At 32.5% G+C, this 17,171-nt stretch overlaps 1 protein-coding gene across 2 annotated transcripts; it reads left to right on the top strand.

The window, feature by feature from the left end:
* Positions 1-1,338: 1,338 nt before the first annotated feature.
* Positions 1,339-16,498, top strand: LOC130903799 (uncharacterized). Of its 2 annotated transcripts, XM_057816136.1 has the most exons (15): positions 1,339-1,696; positions 1,755-1,918; positions 3,519-3,665; positions 4,507-4,609; positions 4,673-4,921; positions 4,975-5,141; positions 5,199-5,585; positions 5,637-5,938; positions 7,626-7,887; positions 7,948-8,685; positions 8,740-9,034; positions 9,102-9,409; positions 11,743-12,032; positions 13,027-13,187; positions 13,249-16,498. In XM_057816136.1, the coding sequence occupies exons 1-15, from the start codon at positions 1,444-1,446 to the stop codon at positions 15,183-15,185; spliced, it is 5,763 nt and encodes a 1,920-aa protein (XP_057672119.1). In that variant the 5' UTR covers positions 1,339-1,443; the 3' UTR covers positions 15,186-16,498. The 2 variants fall into 2 exon arrangements, with proteins under 2 accessions (XP_057672119.1, XP_057672120.1); XM_057816137.1 differs by lacking the exons at positions 1,339-1,696; positions 1,755-1,918 and adding an exon at positions 2,807-2,887.
* The last annotated feature ends 673 nt before the right edge of the window (positions 16,499-17,171 follow it).

Genomic DNA, 17,171 nt, shown 5'->3' with positions numbered 1-17,171 from the left:
ACGATGAAAAAAATCTTCTAGCTTTTGGTAGATTGTTGCTAATCAAAGAGGAATAAGTTTCTTTTTGAATTACGAGGAAAGGAATCGTTTGGTCAACTAGGAGATGACGAGGATCAGAAATATATCATCGATCAACAGCAAAAACTGGTTATAAGTACGACCAGGCCCTTCATCTTCGTTAAAACGACTTAAATGTGTTTCAAATACAAATTTGATGATTTTTATTTAAACGACAGGCTTTATAATATAAAAATTAACGAAAAAACTGCGTCTGCAGATGAATTGGTCACCAAAAAGTTAGAGGTTAGACCCCAGATCAAGTTTGGACTGTAGATAAACTTATATTGGGATATAGCAAGAAACTGGTGGTTCTAAAGTCGAAAAGGACCGTGTCGCGTTGTTTTTTTTTTTGGAAAGCTTCAATATCACGTGGATTCGCACCCCTACTACTAATTCGTGCCGAATAAATTGTTTCAACGGCAAATAAAAAGGCCTAAATGACTGTTACAAAAAAATCTTTCTTTTTGTAATACACTATTACTTTAATTAATTTTTTTCAAAAATTTACCTTGTATAAATGATTAATCCCGTAAAAAAAAGTCTCAAATTAAACCAAACAAAAGTACCTACACTCTCTCATCCTAAATACTAAATTTTCCGAAAGGAAAACTGAAACTAAGTAGACGACCTACGCTAAGGTCGATTGTGATGTAAATATTTGTATTTCGTTAGAAGAAGAAAAAACCGGTCAAGTTTCTAGAAAATTAGTAGCTTTTATGTTTGGTAATTAGAATATGTAATTGATGTCACGTTTAATAATTTTTTGATTAATTGTTCCCGTCATAATGCTTTCGTTTTATATCCAAGGACGAAGATGTATTATTCAATAAGACAATAAATAGATTTATAAACGTCTTTCACGTGAATTTAACAAAGTATAACGTCATATTTTGTACATTTATATTTAAATACTTATAAATCACACTTATTCTACGCCACTGGTAATCTCAGCAAATGACGTAATACCAAGATACAATAAATTTGGACAGACAGACAAACTCAATCTGTTTATATAATAACATTTTAATAGAAAATTTTAATTTAACCCTATATTTATATTTGATAAACTCGTCTAAAAAGAATAATTTATAACGTCTTGTTACTTTCTATTGATTAAATTCATTATTTCAATATATAATTATTTCTGTAATGTTATAATTTATCGTGTCGTCCTCTATCAGTCAGTAGCATAACATTATTATTGAAATAGTGTGGGTAAAATAGGAAACAGTCGGAGATATTGTAGTAGATGACTCTGAAAACAACAACTAGCCTTTTAGTTTTCACTTTTGTGTCGTGGTAACCGAAGTATCTTACTAACATAACCTTGTAGTTGCCAGTTAGCATGTTATTTTCCGTATATTTACAACAAACAGTGTTAAAATGAAAAAATTAACCTGTGTAGTGCCGGGTTGTGATTCGGGAGACTCCCCTACGGATAACATACAGTTTCATCAGATACCTAAAGAATCCGATGTACGAAAAAAGTGGTTAAAAGCTATAAACCGAACTGAAGCAGAAATTAATAAAAAGTCTCGAGTGTGTTCTAAACATTTCAAGAGTCAAGATTATGCTATTACTAAAATAAATTACACAATGGGGGGAAAAGCCGCTCCATCGGGATCAAAGAACACCTGTACGAGAATAAATAGGTAAGGCAATAGCTTTTTTTGTAACCACCCTGTATGTTTTAGGCGAATTCAAGGCGCTAAAATCTGAGGTGGTGCCAAATCTGCAGCTACCACAAAAATCTACGTTCAAAATAAAAATCAGCAAAAAGGATAATGCCAAACAAATCAAAGTGGAAGAGGTGAAAGTCAAGGAGGAAAAAATTGAAAAACCAGAGAAACCCGAAAAGGTAGGAAGCTATGTTTACAAACTTATATTAAAAACCCTGCAAACCGAAATAAATTAAATTAAATACCCTCCTACTATTTGTAGTGTTTATTTTCTAAAATAGTGACCTGTGTTTCTGTACCTGATACTGTTTTAAAGGACTTCACTCCCAATTTTTCGCTATAATTTTGTTTGTGTTCGAAACTGTAAACAACAGTAGACCAATCATATCATGATCGGTTATTTCACCAACGTTTTCACATAAAGAACTGGCCTACTATAGTGAATAATTTTGAACGGCGTTGTCTTTTAATCGGGTGAAGCGGGACAAGCCGCCATTTTGGTTATTATTCTGACTTATTTATAATACACGGTAGATTAGATTTTGTTAATATTCCATTAAATTTTTCACATTTGGAACGTAAATAAATATTTTATTTTCGCATAATTTCGCTTTATTTTTGGATTTAATAAGTTGAATTTGAATTTGCCGCTAGGGATGCTCCTCCTATTTGAAAACATCGTTGCCGATGTTCGAATTAGTATGAAATTTTTTATACGCTATGGTACAAAATTTATTAAATTTATGATATTAAAAAAATTTTAAAGTTCTAAATTCAAACTACTTTCTACTTTTAACGTTATTTCAATTAATTGAAAAAAAAATTCTTCCTATTCCAAACTTATAATATATGGGTAACTCAATATTAATATTTATATTATAATATCTAATTAATTGTTTCTCAAATATTTGATGTGGAATTATTATTATTCTAATTAATCTTCAGTAAATATCATTTAGGTAAAGTATAAATATTCATTGGTACGTAATTGTTCTTTATGATCAAGAAATTCGTAGTCGCATCGGCAACAATGTTTTATACTATCGTGTTTTGTCAAAACTAATCAAGATGGAGGATGGGCCGGTATTAAGAAAAATAACAATTTATTGACATTTCTTTCAAAAAAATTTGCCGCTTTTTTTAAAAAAGTATGTTAATCATTCTAAAAAATATATAAATCGATCTGTTGAAAGTTGTGAATAGTGATATCATTGTGTTGGATGAGACGTTTTATTAGATCTGTCAAGAAAGTTATTTTACCGCCATTGCCTATCGTACCTATCATTAAGTGAATCTTACTATAAATCGTTTAAATTTTAAAAGTGATTACTTCGTTGAAAACGCACGCGTATAAATATTTACCCACTCGCCCCACCTGTAATTAAAATTTACATAGTGCCTTATTTCAACCCCCTTAACCATGTTTAAATTTCTAACCTCGGTATTATTTCTATAAGTGAAAAACTGGTAATATTATTGATAATCAATTGAAATAATAAACCTATTGATGAAATTTGAGGTTAAGTTTATTTGTTTTTTTTTATTTTCTTGATAAATTTCTTATTAAACAGTGACGGTACGTAGGGATTAGATATAAGTTAATAGGGGACGTACTTTTATTACAATTTCTTTCCCAAATGAATCGTTTTTTATAAATACTCAATATTTAGTTAACAAATCGTTAATTATTTCGTAGTTAACGAGTTTAATTGTGTTGTGATAATAATGTATTACATATGAGATGTTCCTGAAAAGAATCGCGATTTAAATGTTTTGTAGATAAAGATGCCGAAGAGACCAGCTCCTCCTGATAGCCCTCCTCCGCGATCCAGGACACAATCTAGGAGGGCAGCCAGTAAAGAAGCTCTGAAACAAATGCAGCTGTTGTTGGATGATGAAAATGATACTGTGGAAATTCCTGATGATGTAAGTAGATAATGAGACTTATATTTAACACAAATAATGAATTTAATACATTTTTTAATAGTAAAATGAGAAAAATGATAAAAGATATTTTATTTTTTTGTGAATAAACTGTTTAATTTATAAAAAAGTTTCTATACGTATTTCCTTTCTTTTGTTGTTTTATCAATAAATAACTTGTCGCACATTATATTTTATAAATGTTATATAATTAACGTACATTTTTTCTTGCTTTCATATCATGGATTTTCCAGTATTTTCTTGATGTAGGTATAATATGTTAAATGTAGTATTTAGCAGCAATTTTTTTTTATAAATTCACTTAAAAGCATGGAAACTGAATGAATAAAACATTTTTATAATAACAATATTTGGTTTGTTATAAACTTTGAATTCAAGTATTACTAATAATTTTGATTTGATACGTTTTATCACTAACTTTTTTTTTCAATATCGATGTATTCAAAATATTTGTGTGATTAAAAATGTTTTTTGAGAATCTGAATGTGTCAAGTGCTAATTTAACACAGCTTTAGTTATTTTAATAATTTTTTGGTGCAATTCAATGCTTTTTTGCTTATTTAGTTATTTAAGTTGAGAGGAAAACAAAAAATGAGGATTTTTCACAAAACAATGTTTTTATTTTGTTTTACTAGTTTTCGACCCCAGATGGGTTAACTAAGTGATGAAAATCCAAAAGTAAACTTTGAAATTACAATTAGTTGTTATATTTCAGTGGACTTTTCACTTTTTACACCCTTTTATATGTTTTTTGTGATAAATTTTGTTTTCCTCGTTTTATTTACCGTTTTCCTACTAATAAAAAACATATTTTTGAATACAGGTAATACCAATAGACACATCTCCGCACGTCCCACCACCTCCGAAGAAAAAGTACAAATTGAGTCATAGAAAATCATCAGACGGCAATACCATCAAACCAGCCGGTAAGGATCATCACAATTTAATCACCTTGTAAATATTATTCTATAAATCTATATTTCTTACAGTTGACAGAGAAGCAGTAGTTTTGAAAACAATTACGAATCGAGACGCAGAGAATACACTCGAATTGGATTGCTGGATTGAACCACTCGAAGAGATTCAAATCAACCGCAGTAAAAAACTCCAAGAAGAAGAAAAAGAAATCCAAGCGAAATTAGATTCTCTCATATCACAATGTGACGCCAAAGTTATCCACAAAGGGGAACTGAGTACCATCGTAGAAGTAGCTGAACAAGTCCAAAGTGCTATACAAGGTATTATTTCTTTTCATTTTATTGAGATTTTACTAAATATTTAACCATTTCAGGCGCCCAAGCTCCTCCAACTAGCTTAATAATAAATAATAATCTAGGAGGACAACAAAGTTATCAACTTGTAATGGATCCAAGGATGGGTCTAGTTGTTGGAGCCGTAAATCCGACTACAACATCACAACTACCACCTGCTCCGAAAGTATATCAAGGAAAAGTACAGGTAAGATGAATTATTAAAAAAAAAACGTCGAAAATATTGTGTTTATGATTATTTCAGGTGGCGCAGAATCTTCAACAAACCCCAACGACTTCTTCGACTCTAACTACACCTCGAGTTGCAACTAGAGCTCGCGGTAGAGGATCCATGAATAAAATAACACCTCCACCACCGGTGGTTACTCCAACAAGAAAAGCTGCCGGTAACCAGAACGTTTCCGTAACTCTGCAAACGCGACAAGCAAATCAAACCAGAACACAAGCTACAACTCCGACTAGAGCTCAAACTCAGGTACAAACTACAACGCCTACGAGACTGCAGACTCAAGCGACGCCTCAAACGCGATCGCAAGCCGCGACGCCTCAAACTAGAACAAAAGTACCTACGGTAATTAAGAAGCAAATCACAGTTGTGCAAACAAATACCCCCAATACTCGAGGAAGAGGGGTGAGTCAGATTCAAAGTGTTTATTCGAGTGTTTTATTTTTTAAATTTCAGCCTAGTCCTAATACGTTCACGACCCAAGTTCGACCATCGGAATCGAACGTCGAAGGCGGTCTGACGACCGGTTCTGCACAAGGTAGCAAGAAAGTAGTCGTCGATCTAACTTCCGACGATGGTAAATCCGCACCGGACAGTAGAGAAATTTCTTTCAATAAACTACAAGGCAAAACGTATCCGTCTTTGGTCGTTGTAGCCAGACCACACTTGAGGGTACAAGATTTATCCTTGGACAGACCGAAATTGGACGCCAAAGTCAAATCGGTGCTTATGCACGCCCCTACCAAATTCACCGAATGGTAAGCATGATTTTTTTCCAGTGATTAGTGGGGAGTGATCGGTTCGGGACAAGGGGAAAGTGCAGTTTGATAGTGAAGTGTTTAGTGATCCGATCAAGTCAATACTTATATAGTCGCGTTATTTACAACGACAAAGTGGTGTTTCAATCCTTACTAGAACTATCTAAACGATTCCCCCCCAGACTAAATATTAATTTCTAGTAAGGATATTTCTGAAAAATGTCACTTGATGGTTTGTTTTGATGACATAATCAAATAGTAGGAATGTACAACACAGATAAACTAAATGATATTGAAAAAATCCTTGTAGAGGAACTTTTTTTATGGAATAATTTTGTTATGTCTTGTGAGAATATAATTCCTATATATAGAAAAATATCTAAAATGAACTGTCATTTTATTTTCTTCTTTGTGCAGTATTTCTTAATTCACATTTAATTTTCCCTGGTGTCTTTAAGGGGGTATTTTGGTCTAGAAGATTAAATTTTAGGCATTTTTGAAATGATGCACCTCGGTTGATATGATTCCAGCCCTTGTAGTGATCTGGAACAAAAAAATTTTAAAAATTCCTAATCTGTGAAGATTTTTCTATCGCATAATAACAATTTTATTTGTTTCATATTCTCAAGGGTTTAAGCTTTGAAAATATGCAAAAAAACGATTTTTTCAAATTTCTAGATTAGAATACCCCCTTGATCCATTATTTTCAACTGTTTCTTTTATATTAACTATTTCCGGTTGCACAAAACTGAATTTATTAAGTGATACATCTTCAATTAATCCCTCTCTTCCTGTTTCTCTTTTACCCATATCTTCTGTCTATACATTTCAATGGCTTCTGCCCTTAATTATTTTTGATTTGTTAGTCTATCCAATCTTGATGCATTTTTATCATTTCGCAAGTAAGGCTTGTTGGAGTTGAGTTACTGCACAGAATATTTTTCTATACTGGGTGTTTTTTTTTTTTCATTTCATGCCATCTTATACCTCGATTTTCCCCTGTCATATTTATTTTCTCTATCCAGCTCTCCCTTTCTTCATACATCTTTTTTCTTTATAGTGCGCTCAGGAGTTTCATAGTGTCTAACACTTTAAAAGATTGTTGATAAAGGTTTTGTCCTATGCACAACAGAATCTGCATTATTTGCCAAGTCCAATGGGGCAACAGTGTCCTCACAGGATTCTTTTTAGTATTCTTAGGTTGTTCTTGCCTAGGTCGACACCATCAGCTGATACTTTCTTGAGAATCGTTAGTATTTACAGCAATAACTCAGAAAGTAGGATTGCTCTAACTCCCAGATATCTTCGTCTTCTATTTCATACGCTTCCAGGTGCAATGCTCTGGAGTTTAGTAGTGTTTTACAGTAGGAGAGAATGTGCAATAGAACCTGCATTCTCTGCTAAGTCCTTTGGGACAGACAGTGTCCCAACAGAATTTCTATTAGTATTTGTAGGTTGTATTTAAACAATTAATACGTTATAATGTCCCAGGAGTGTCTTTGCCTTCTTAGACTATATTGGAACCTTTAGTTATTTTCATTTCCCTCATATTTCTCGTCCTTCCAGTCTAAAAGCTGTATCTTCTTCTAAATTTGATTCCAATCAATATTTTTACCAAAAATTTTATATATTGGTGATATATAGATAGCTATATATAGGAAACTTGTAAAATTTCTGTTGTTTTCAGGTTGATTCAGCAAGGTTTGATCAGATCGGAACAGAAATGTTCAGTGCACACCAATACCCAATTAAAATTAGGAATGTACAGCGACGTTACGAAATTTCCATATTCCGGTGGTTACGTTTGGATATCGGAATGTTGTCCTCAAAAATTCGTTTCAGTGTTCAGCGGATCGCTTTTCGAAGGCTCTCCCCATCCTCCGATGGTTATTTTGAAACTATTATACCATTGGGCTTGTCAAACTAACATTCAAAATGTTACGCAATGGGTAATAATGATTAATTTAAATTTTATTTTTCGTAATTTATTAGTTTTTTATAATTTCCAGGTGAAAGTAGATAATTTATACGTTAAAGGTATGTTTACGTGGCTACGGTCTACTTGTACGGTTGCTCTACAAACTCATATCAGACAAATAGGCGGTCCGGGCGTTAAAGTAGAAGTGGGCGTTATATCTTTGGGAACCACTTCCCAAGACGGTAACCAAAGACAAGTCAAAGTTGAAGTTTTAGGGGTTCTGGAATCCGAATCGAAACTGATCCGACTCAGAGCCGTAGAACCACAAATAGAAGGCGATAGAAACTATAAGAAGAGATTCTCGAAGATATTGGAACCTCTGATTCAATGGGTACATCCTCAGAGTATTTTAGTAGCCGATTTGACGGTTGACAAACAAACTTTGATCAGTATGGGTTTTTCTAACGTAGTACACTATTCATCTACCCAATATGGAAATAATAAACAGATTATGGATTATTTACGAAGGATAGTACCAAGGATGTTCCAAAATACTTTGTCGTTATTATCCAGACAGATAATTCAACAGTTTCTCGATGAATTGGTGTGGAGGGAATGGTTCGGAACGTCGTCTCTCCAAGCATTCGATAATATAGTATCTCATTTAGCGGAACAAACCAAATACGAAAGCGGTTCATCGTTAATAGTCCGTTTAAATAAGGTAGCACAAAATCCGTTCAAAAGTTGGAACATGAATCTCTGTAATCCGTCTAAAACAGTTGAAAACGCCAAAAAGTCTAGAAACGCCCGAAAACCGGATCCGCCAAAGGTAAATAACATTTTTTTATTAAAAAAAAAATTGTAGTGACAATTTTTTTTGCAGTCAACTCAACAAGCTCCTATGGAAGTGAACCGACCGCCGAAAAGTACCTCACCTGACGTACCAGAACAAATGGTACCTTTAGAAAACTATTATTACGGTACAATCGATACCTATTCCAAAACCCCAAAGATAACCTTAAATATGAAATGCCCTTTCTGCAAATCGGTATTCGATAACAACATACAACTCATGAGTCATTTATTCAAACACGCCCATAACGTCTCCATGGACGCCCAACTGTGCAGATACTGTCTAACCAGCGTCGCGACGGCGAACGATCTATTAAAGCACATAGGTAAAACTATCCAAACCGATAAACTAGTCGAATCCCTTCCTGTATCGTATTGTTTTGTTTGTTTCAGCTACATCACATCCCGCCGAAACCAAATTCGACAACGGTTTCTGTTGTCTCATATGCGAGACTCAATATATGAATCCGTTCGTATTGGGAAAACATATGTCGAAAGAACATTGTCCCAGCGAATTACCGTATCAGTGCGGCACTTGCGGTTATAGGTGTTCGAATCACAAACAGGCCATCGATCATTTTTACAGGACTCACGATAACGGTCCTACCATACAATGTCCCTTCTGTCTAAAATCCACTACCGTATTCACTTCCAGCAGAAATATCGTACAGAATATGAACTATTTCATTCAGCACTTACAGGTGATTTTTTTTTGTTTTTGCGAAATTAGGACTTACTTTGTTAAAGTCCAATGTTTGTAAAGTCTCGTATAATTTCATTTATTCTAGAAAATTTTTGAAAAAAATTGCTCAAAATAAGGACTTACGTTCCTAAAACGTCAGTTTAGGACTGAGGTTCATAAAATAAAGACTTACTATTCCAAATTTTAATTTCAAGCTTCTTAAAAGTCATGTGATTTTATTGATTCTAGAAAATGTTGAAACTCCTGGAAATATGTTTTCAAATAAGGACTTACGTTAATGAAAAGTCAGTTTAGGACTTGTGATTGTGAAATAAAGACGTACTATTTCAAATTTTAAGTTCAAGTCTTTTAAAAGTCTTATATTAATAATAAAAATTACGAAAATCTTGGAAATATGACTTCAAATAAGGACTTACATTGATAAAATGGCAGTTTAGGACTGATGTTTGTGGGAAATAAAGACTTATTTTAAATTTTAAGTTCAAGTCTTTTAAAAGTCTTATATTAATAATAAAAATTACGAAAATCTTGAAAATATGACTTCAAATAAGGACTTACATTGATAAAATGGCAGTTTAGGACTGATGTTTGTGGGAAATAAAGACTTATTTTAAATTTTAAGTTCAAGTCTTTTAAAAGTCTTATATTAATAATAAAAATTACGAAAATCTTGAAAATATGACTTCAAATAAGGACTTACATTGATAAAATGGCAGTTTAGGACTGATGTTTGTGGGAAATAAAGACTTATTTTAAATTTTAAGTTCAAGTCTTTTAAAAGTCTTATATTAATAATAAAAATTACGAAAATCTTGAAAATATGACTTCAAATAAGGACTTACATTGATAAAATGGCAGTTTAGGACTGATGTTTGTGGGAAATAAAGACTTATTATAAATTTTAAGTTCAAGTCTTTTAAAAGTCTTATATTAATAATAAAAATTACGAAAATCTTGGAAATATGACTTATAATAAGGACTTACATTGATAAAATGGCAATTTAGGACTGATTTTTGTGGGAAATAAAGACTTATTTTAAATTTTAAGTTCAAGTCTTTTAAAAGTCTTATATATTTTAATTCATTCCATAAAATGACGAAACTTTTGAAAAGATATTCCAAAATTAAGTTTTGCGTTGATAAAATGTCGTTTTAGGACTAATCTTTGTGAAATAAAGACTTACTGTTTCAAATTTGAAGTTCAAAAATTTTAAAAGTCTCATAATTTCATTAATACTAACAGCGTTTTGAAGTATTGTTGGAAATAAGTACTTACGATACTAAACCGTCAGTTTAGGATTGAGATTTGTAAAATAAATTCCAAATTAGAACTTTATTATCTTTAAAACTTGTAATTTGGCCGATTTTTTATCAATTATCTTCATTGTAAATAGTTAATATTTTATAAAAGAACTTATTTTTGTGTTGCAAGTCTCATTTTAATATTATTAATACTAAAATAATGCGAAAATTTTGAAAATATTGCTTAAAATAAAAATTGCGTTGCTATAATATCAATTTAAAACTCATTTGTATGAAATAAATCTTTTATATTTTGAAATAGAACTTAATTTTTTCTTTAGAATGTGTAAATTTGATTGTTTTAAACATCACTAGATAGTATTCCCTAAAATAAAGCCTCAAGTTCATGCAATATCTATTTAGAACTGATATTTGTAATATAAAACTTAATATTTTGTATTAGAACTTATATATTTTTATTAATACTAAAAGATACCGAAAATTCTAGTTAAAATAAAGACTTATCGTTTGAAAATATGTATTTAGGACTGGTGTATGTAAATAAGACTTTATTTTTTAAATTAGAGTTTGAATATTTGAAAAGTATTAATTACAGTGACTGAAACTCTCAAAAATAGGACTGGAACTTGAGTTTCTAAAATATTTCTTTAGAATTGATGCTTTATTTGGACGGTCTTATATAATTTTATGGATATTCAAAATCTCCACTACTCCTGGAAATGCTTAAAAATAGGACTTGTTAGTTTAAGACTGATGCTCGTAAAACAAATACTCAGTGCTCTAAATTAGAACAAATATTTCAACAAAAACGATGAAATGGTTAAAAATAATGTGTAAAATTAGGACTTGTGTTTGTGAAATGTAGTTTAAGAACTAAACCTTAATATAGAACTTCATTATAAAAAATGATAGTTTATGAAACTTATTATTCTAATGAATATGAACGTTTGATAGCAAATTGACCTTTATATATAAGACTGTCCGTTTTAAATTAGGACTTATACTATTTAGAACTACCTTAAACCATATCGAAAGATAATGTTAGTACTAAATATTTTTTTTTCGCAGAAACACCAACGCAAACAGTTCGCACGACGTTGCGGCAAATGTAACTTATGGTTCGTCCAAAAAGACGTCATCAAAGAACACCAGAATAAGATGCACATTTCCCAAAGGGGTAAAACGGGCTTAGTACCTTGGAACGCCCCTCGGAACGGCGTTATGGTACCCAAATCCAAAATGGATAAATACCCCGTAGACGCCGAGGTTATCAATTTCGCAGCTTTAACTTTCGATCTAGGCAAAGGACTTTTGTGCAAGGAATGCAACACCCCCATGGATACGCCCAAACACTTTCCGTAAGTTGAAAAATGATCAGTCACAATTGAATATTCGAAAATAGGACTGAGCATTAAATTATTTCGAAATTGGGACTTTGGTTTGCGCAAATATTTTGAAATAGGAATTTTTTTAATCGCGCAAGTATTAAAATAAGACTTTGGATGGTACAATATTTTAAAATAGGACTTTGGGTTACTAAATGTTTTGAAATGAGACTTTGAATAGTAGAAATGCTTGAAATAGGACTTTTAATTTCCCAAATACTCTAATAAGGACTTGAGATGGTGCAAATATTTTAAAATAGGACTTCGAATTGCACAGAGATTGAAATAAGACATGTGTTTGCACAAATATTTAAAAGAGATCTTTGTATGGTGTGAATATTTTAAAATGGGATTTTGAACTGTTGATTATTTTGGAAATAGGACTTAGATTTGCACGATTGTTATAAAAAGGACTTCGAGTTGTACAAGTATGTTGGAATAAGACTTTGAATTATCCAAATATTCTAAAAAATGCTTTCTACGGTGTAAATATTTTAAAATGGGACTTTGAGTTGTAAAATATTTCGAAATAGGACGCTGAATTGTGTAAATATTTTGATATAGGACTTTAGCTTGTGCCATACGTTGAAATAAGACTTTAAATTTCTATAATATCGTGGAAGAGTTTTTGTTTGGCGTACAAATTTCAAAATAGAACTTTAAGCTGTAGAATAATTTCAAATAGAACTTCGGATTGTGCAGATAAGTTGAAATAGGACGTTCAATTATGCAAGTATTTTGATTAAGGACCTTATCTTGTGTAATGATTGAAATAAGGCTTTGAATTTGTGAAATCTTGCAGAAGAGTCTTTGTATAGTGTACAAATTTCAAAATAAAACTTTGAGCTGAACAATAATTTGAAATAGGACTTCGAATTGTGCAGATGCGTTGAAATAGGACGTTCAATTGTGCAAATATTTTTAATAAAGACTTGTAATCATTTATATTGAGTTGTATCGATTTTAGGTCGTTTGAGAGCTGTCAAAATCCCAACTGTCAGTATTCTACTTGTTGTACCAACGCAATGCAAGAACACAACGCGAAATGTAGCAAAACGAACAATCCGATTGCAGAAGAAATTCTTCCTTTTGAAATGTTTTGCATATGCGGTTTTAGTAGTTTGGACGGTGAGTCTTTTCGCATAATTTTATTTTATTATTTTTTTATTATTATAATTTACGATTCTAGGTAATCAAATGGCGAGACATCTCGCGATCTGCGAAAGGAAATCATCATATCCGTCTAAAAGTGAAGCGCAATCGGCGATTGTAACGCACAGTATGTTGGACGTGCTCGGTTTGGTAAGGAAACCGGAGGAATCGCCAAAACCGGAATCGTCGAAATCTGAATACTCGAAACCCAGACCGAGAACAGAAAAGAAAAAGAAACAGATGCAAGAATTGAACGCCCTTGACGACGCCTCTAATATACCGGAAGCGAATAAAGATAACGATATTGTCATGATGGAAGAAATCGAAGATAACGATTTGGATAAAAATAGGAACGACGAAGTCGACGCCATCGCCTTCGACGAAAGTGAAAATAAACAAGAAGAAGAAGAAGAAGAAACACAACATCTAGAAGATAAGGAAAATCCCATTAAGACTATAGATTGCTTGGAAATCGAAGAAAATCAAGACGTCGAAATGCCTCTAGATCAAGACAAAGATGTCGAAGTACAGGAAAATGACAACGAAAGTATCAAGAATTCCGAAGAAACAAACGACATTGAAACAACAACAGAAGAACCTATTGAAACTATTGCAGACGATACCGATGAAAAATCTGATAACAAAATTGACGATATCGATGAAAACGTAGAAGAAAATACTCAAAATGAAGAAAAAACTGACAATTCCAACGAAAACGTCAAAGAAAACCAAGAGGAAAATATCAAAGATACCCAAGAGAAAAACGTCGAAGAAAATCAAGAGGAAAATGTCGAAGAAGAAAACCAAGAGGAAAATATACAAACCGAAGAAAATATAGATAAAATAGAAGATAACGAAATCGATAAGGAACAAATTGAGGATTCTAATGAAAAATTAGAAGAGGAAGAAGAAGAAGATAAAATCGATAAAGATGAAAATGATTCCCAAACCGCCATAGAAGATGCTTCAGATAGTCTTCAAAATAAATATAAAGAAGATGAAACAAAAGATAAACAAGATACCGAAGATAATGAAGATTCTGAATGTAAAGAAGACAATAAAAATGAAGAAGATGAAGAAGAAGAAGAAATCGACGATAGAACAGAAGAAATAAATAAAGAAACTGAACGTAGGAAAGATGAAGAGAACCGAGAAACTGAACAAAGAGAAGATGAAGAAATCAAAGAAACTGAACAACGAGATATTGAAGAAACTGAACAAGGAGAAACGGAAGAAACTGAACCAGAAGAAACGGAAGACACTGAACGAGGAGAAATGGAAGATATTGAACAAGGGGAAGTGGAAGAAATAGAAGAAAGTGAACAAGAAGTGGAAGATAACAAAGAAACTGAACAAGGAGAGGTAGAAGAAATCAAAGAAACTGTACAAGAAGTGGAAGAAAATAGAGAAACTGAACAAGTAATCAAAGAAACCGAAGCAACAGACAATGAAAACGAAGAATTTGTAAATAAAGAAAATATTGGCCATAAAGAAGATGAAGATAACGAAGAAATTGGACGCGAGGAAAGTCCGGAGATCTTGGACGAGCACGAAAATCTTGAAGATAACCTAGAAACGAGAGAAGGTGACGAATGTGAGACTAGTCAACGCGAAGAATACGAAGACAGTCAACAAATTAGAGAAAAAGACGAAGTGTACGATGAAGAAGATGAGGAAAAAATCGAAGATCCGCACGAAAAACTTCTAGATGATATTTCGTTAGATAAACCGGTAGATTTTCCAAATGACGAAACGTTGTCGGATCTTCAGAATCACGTATTGGAAAAAACTCCCGACAAAGCACCAACGATCACTTCCGATGATATACAGAGTCTTTTATCGGACGTTGTCGGCGAAAGCGAAGCTATGGATACGGAAAGTGGCAATAAACAACAATTAGATGATGTAGCGGAAGAAATGATGGATATAACGGAAGATAGTGGGGACATACCGACACCGATGGATACGGACTAGTTGAATTTTGAGAGAGAAAAAAAAACAATCGGATGTTTTGGTGTGTAGATCCGGAGGGAAACTCGACGACTCAGAAAACTTGTGTTTGATTAAGGCGGTTATTAGTTCCTAGATGAATATGAATCGATACTCAGAAATTTGATTTTGTTTTTCCAAATAAATCGTTTTTTAAATTGATACCTACTCAGAAATAGTGTGTATATTCAGAACGAGCCACATTTCTGAGCAATATTTGTTACGGGAAAAGTAATTTTTTTAAACTTACATTTTTTGAACTAAATTTGAGTATTAAACGAAAATGAATGTTTCTGATATCGTTCGAGTTATAAAATCTACCGGCTTCTCCATATGAAGCATCTAATAAAGTTCGTTTCCGAGTAACATTGGGAGGCAATTATCTAGGTTTCTAAAACCTTGTACCGAATCCCTTTTTAAGGATTCTTATGGGTAGACTGATGTTTAAAGAAAGCGTTTGATTGCCACTAGTATAGATCGGGAATCCGGCAACAACATAACCTTAAATTAACGCTTTTCTGCATCCCCCCCCCCCGGTATTTTCTATTTTATTTTTCCCTAATTTCTTGTAATCAATCATATTCTGACTAAATAACCTTTTTACTATCCCTACACCAATGGTACCAACGTAGATCCCCGTCGAGTCGCCCTTGGATCCTTGGTGGTCCGCTTGGACCTCTTTGGGAATCCCGAACCCTATTATAATAATTACGATTAGATTGTTTGGTCCTTGGAGCAGGATATTATATTTGAAAGGCTCCAACTACTAGATAATATAATTTTGAGTTTATTTTTATTATCGAAATGAGGCTACTAAACATGGCAGGAATCAGGACACCAAGACAGGATACTTTTATTGCTTTTTGAAAATCTCATTTCCCAGGAAAATGTCAATGGAAACCCAAGGAGTTCTCCACGAGTCGTAAGTACTTTTCCGGTACTCCAAAAGGCAGGAATAAAAAAAATTCGCGGACGATTTCGTTCTAATTCCTTCTGGTCTAAGAGTGTTGACTAGTTTTTATTATGTCGTCATTAAATTGAGTTTTTTCACCAACTCAAATTTAAGAATTACATAATCTTAGCTAGTATTGAATCTCTTGACGTCTTTGTTAAATTGTGGGGTTGCCAGTTCCCGATCTCTTTGTAAGTAACCGTTTTTCCTTGTATATATTAGCTTATAAGATTTCTTCTTTTTTTGTATAAAAAGTGCTGTTCTATAGATGTAATCGTCCGCAAAGACTCGAAGAGGTTAGATTAAATAGAGTTTATTGGATATTTAAATAAATAAAAAAAACTAATATGATTATTATTTTATAAAACTTTGTCCGAAATAAAAATGAAGCGGCAACAGTGTTTTTTTTCTAACACTAATGGATCTAGTAACTTCTTCATTATTACTTTGAACGAAGTGTCGAACTACTTGTTTATATTTTTTTTTTATAGGTGAAATATAATTTTTCAGTGTATTTCAAAATCGTGTTGCACTATTTGTACGTTTAATAAACTTGTTTTTTTTTTAGTTATTTGCGATTTTATTTCGAAAATAAAATATTTTAAATTACGGCCCTGTGTTTTATTTCATTATTTACAGGTTATTTCAACTTAGAAAGATTTAGTTCGGCTATTGTGCGATAGATGGTAGTAACTACACAACTATCTCGCGTATGTTGACAAGAGGTAAATATAAGTAAGCTAAGCGACTAACACGACATCTGACGGTTGCGTAAAATCATACAAGGACAATAATGGTTTTGTAGGCAACAATGAAAAATGCTCTGGTAATACGGAAATCCATCATGTATGTACCATGAAGATACATTTCGTACTTCCGGAAGATTATTATTGACCCATGATTGGCATTTTTTAAATACCATTTTGAATGGGACATCTATATCCATCATCCTGAGCATTGGTTCAGTATAGGTGACAGGGAAAAGAAGAGATACTGTCAAATTTAATAAAAAAATAAAA

Source organism: Diorhabda carinulata, chromosome 2 (genome assembly GCF_026250575.1).
Source record: "Diorhabda carinulata isolate Delta chromosome 2, icDioCari1.1, whole genome shotgun sequence".
Lineage (NCBI taxonomy): Eukaryota > Metazoa > Arthropoda > Insecta > Coleoptera > Chrysomelidae > Diorhabda > Diorhabda carinulata.
Note: the sequence above shows the minus strand (reverse complement) of the source record. Positions and strands in the feature narration are given on the sequence as shown.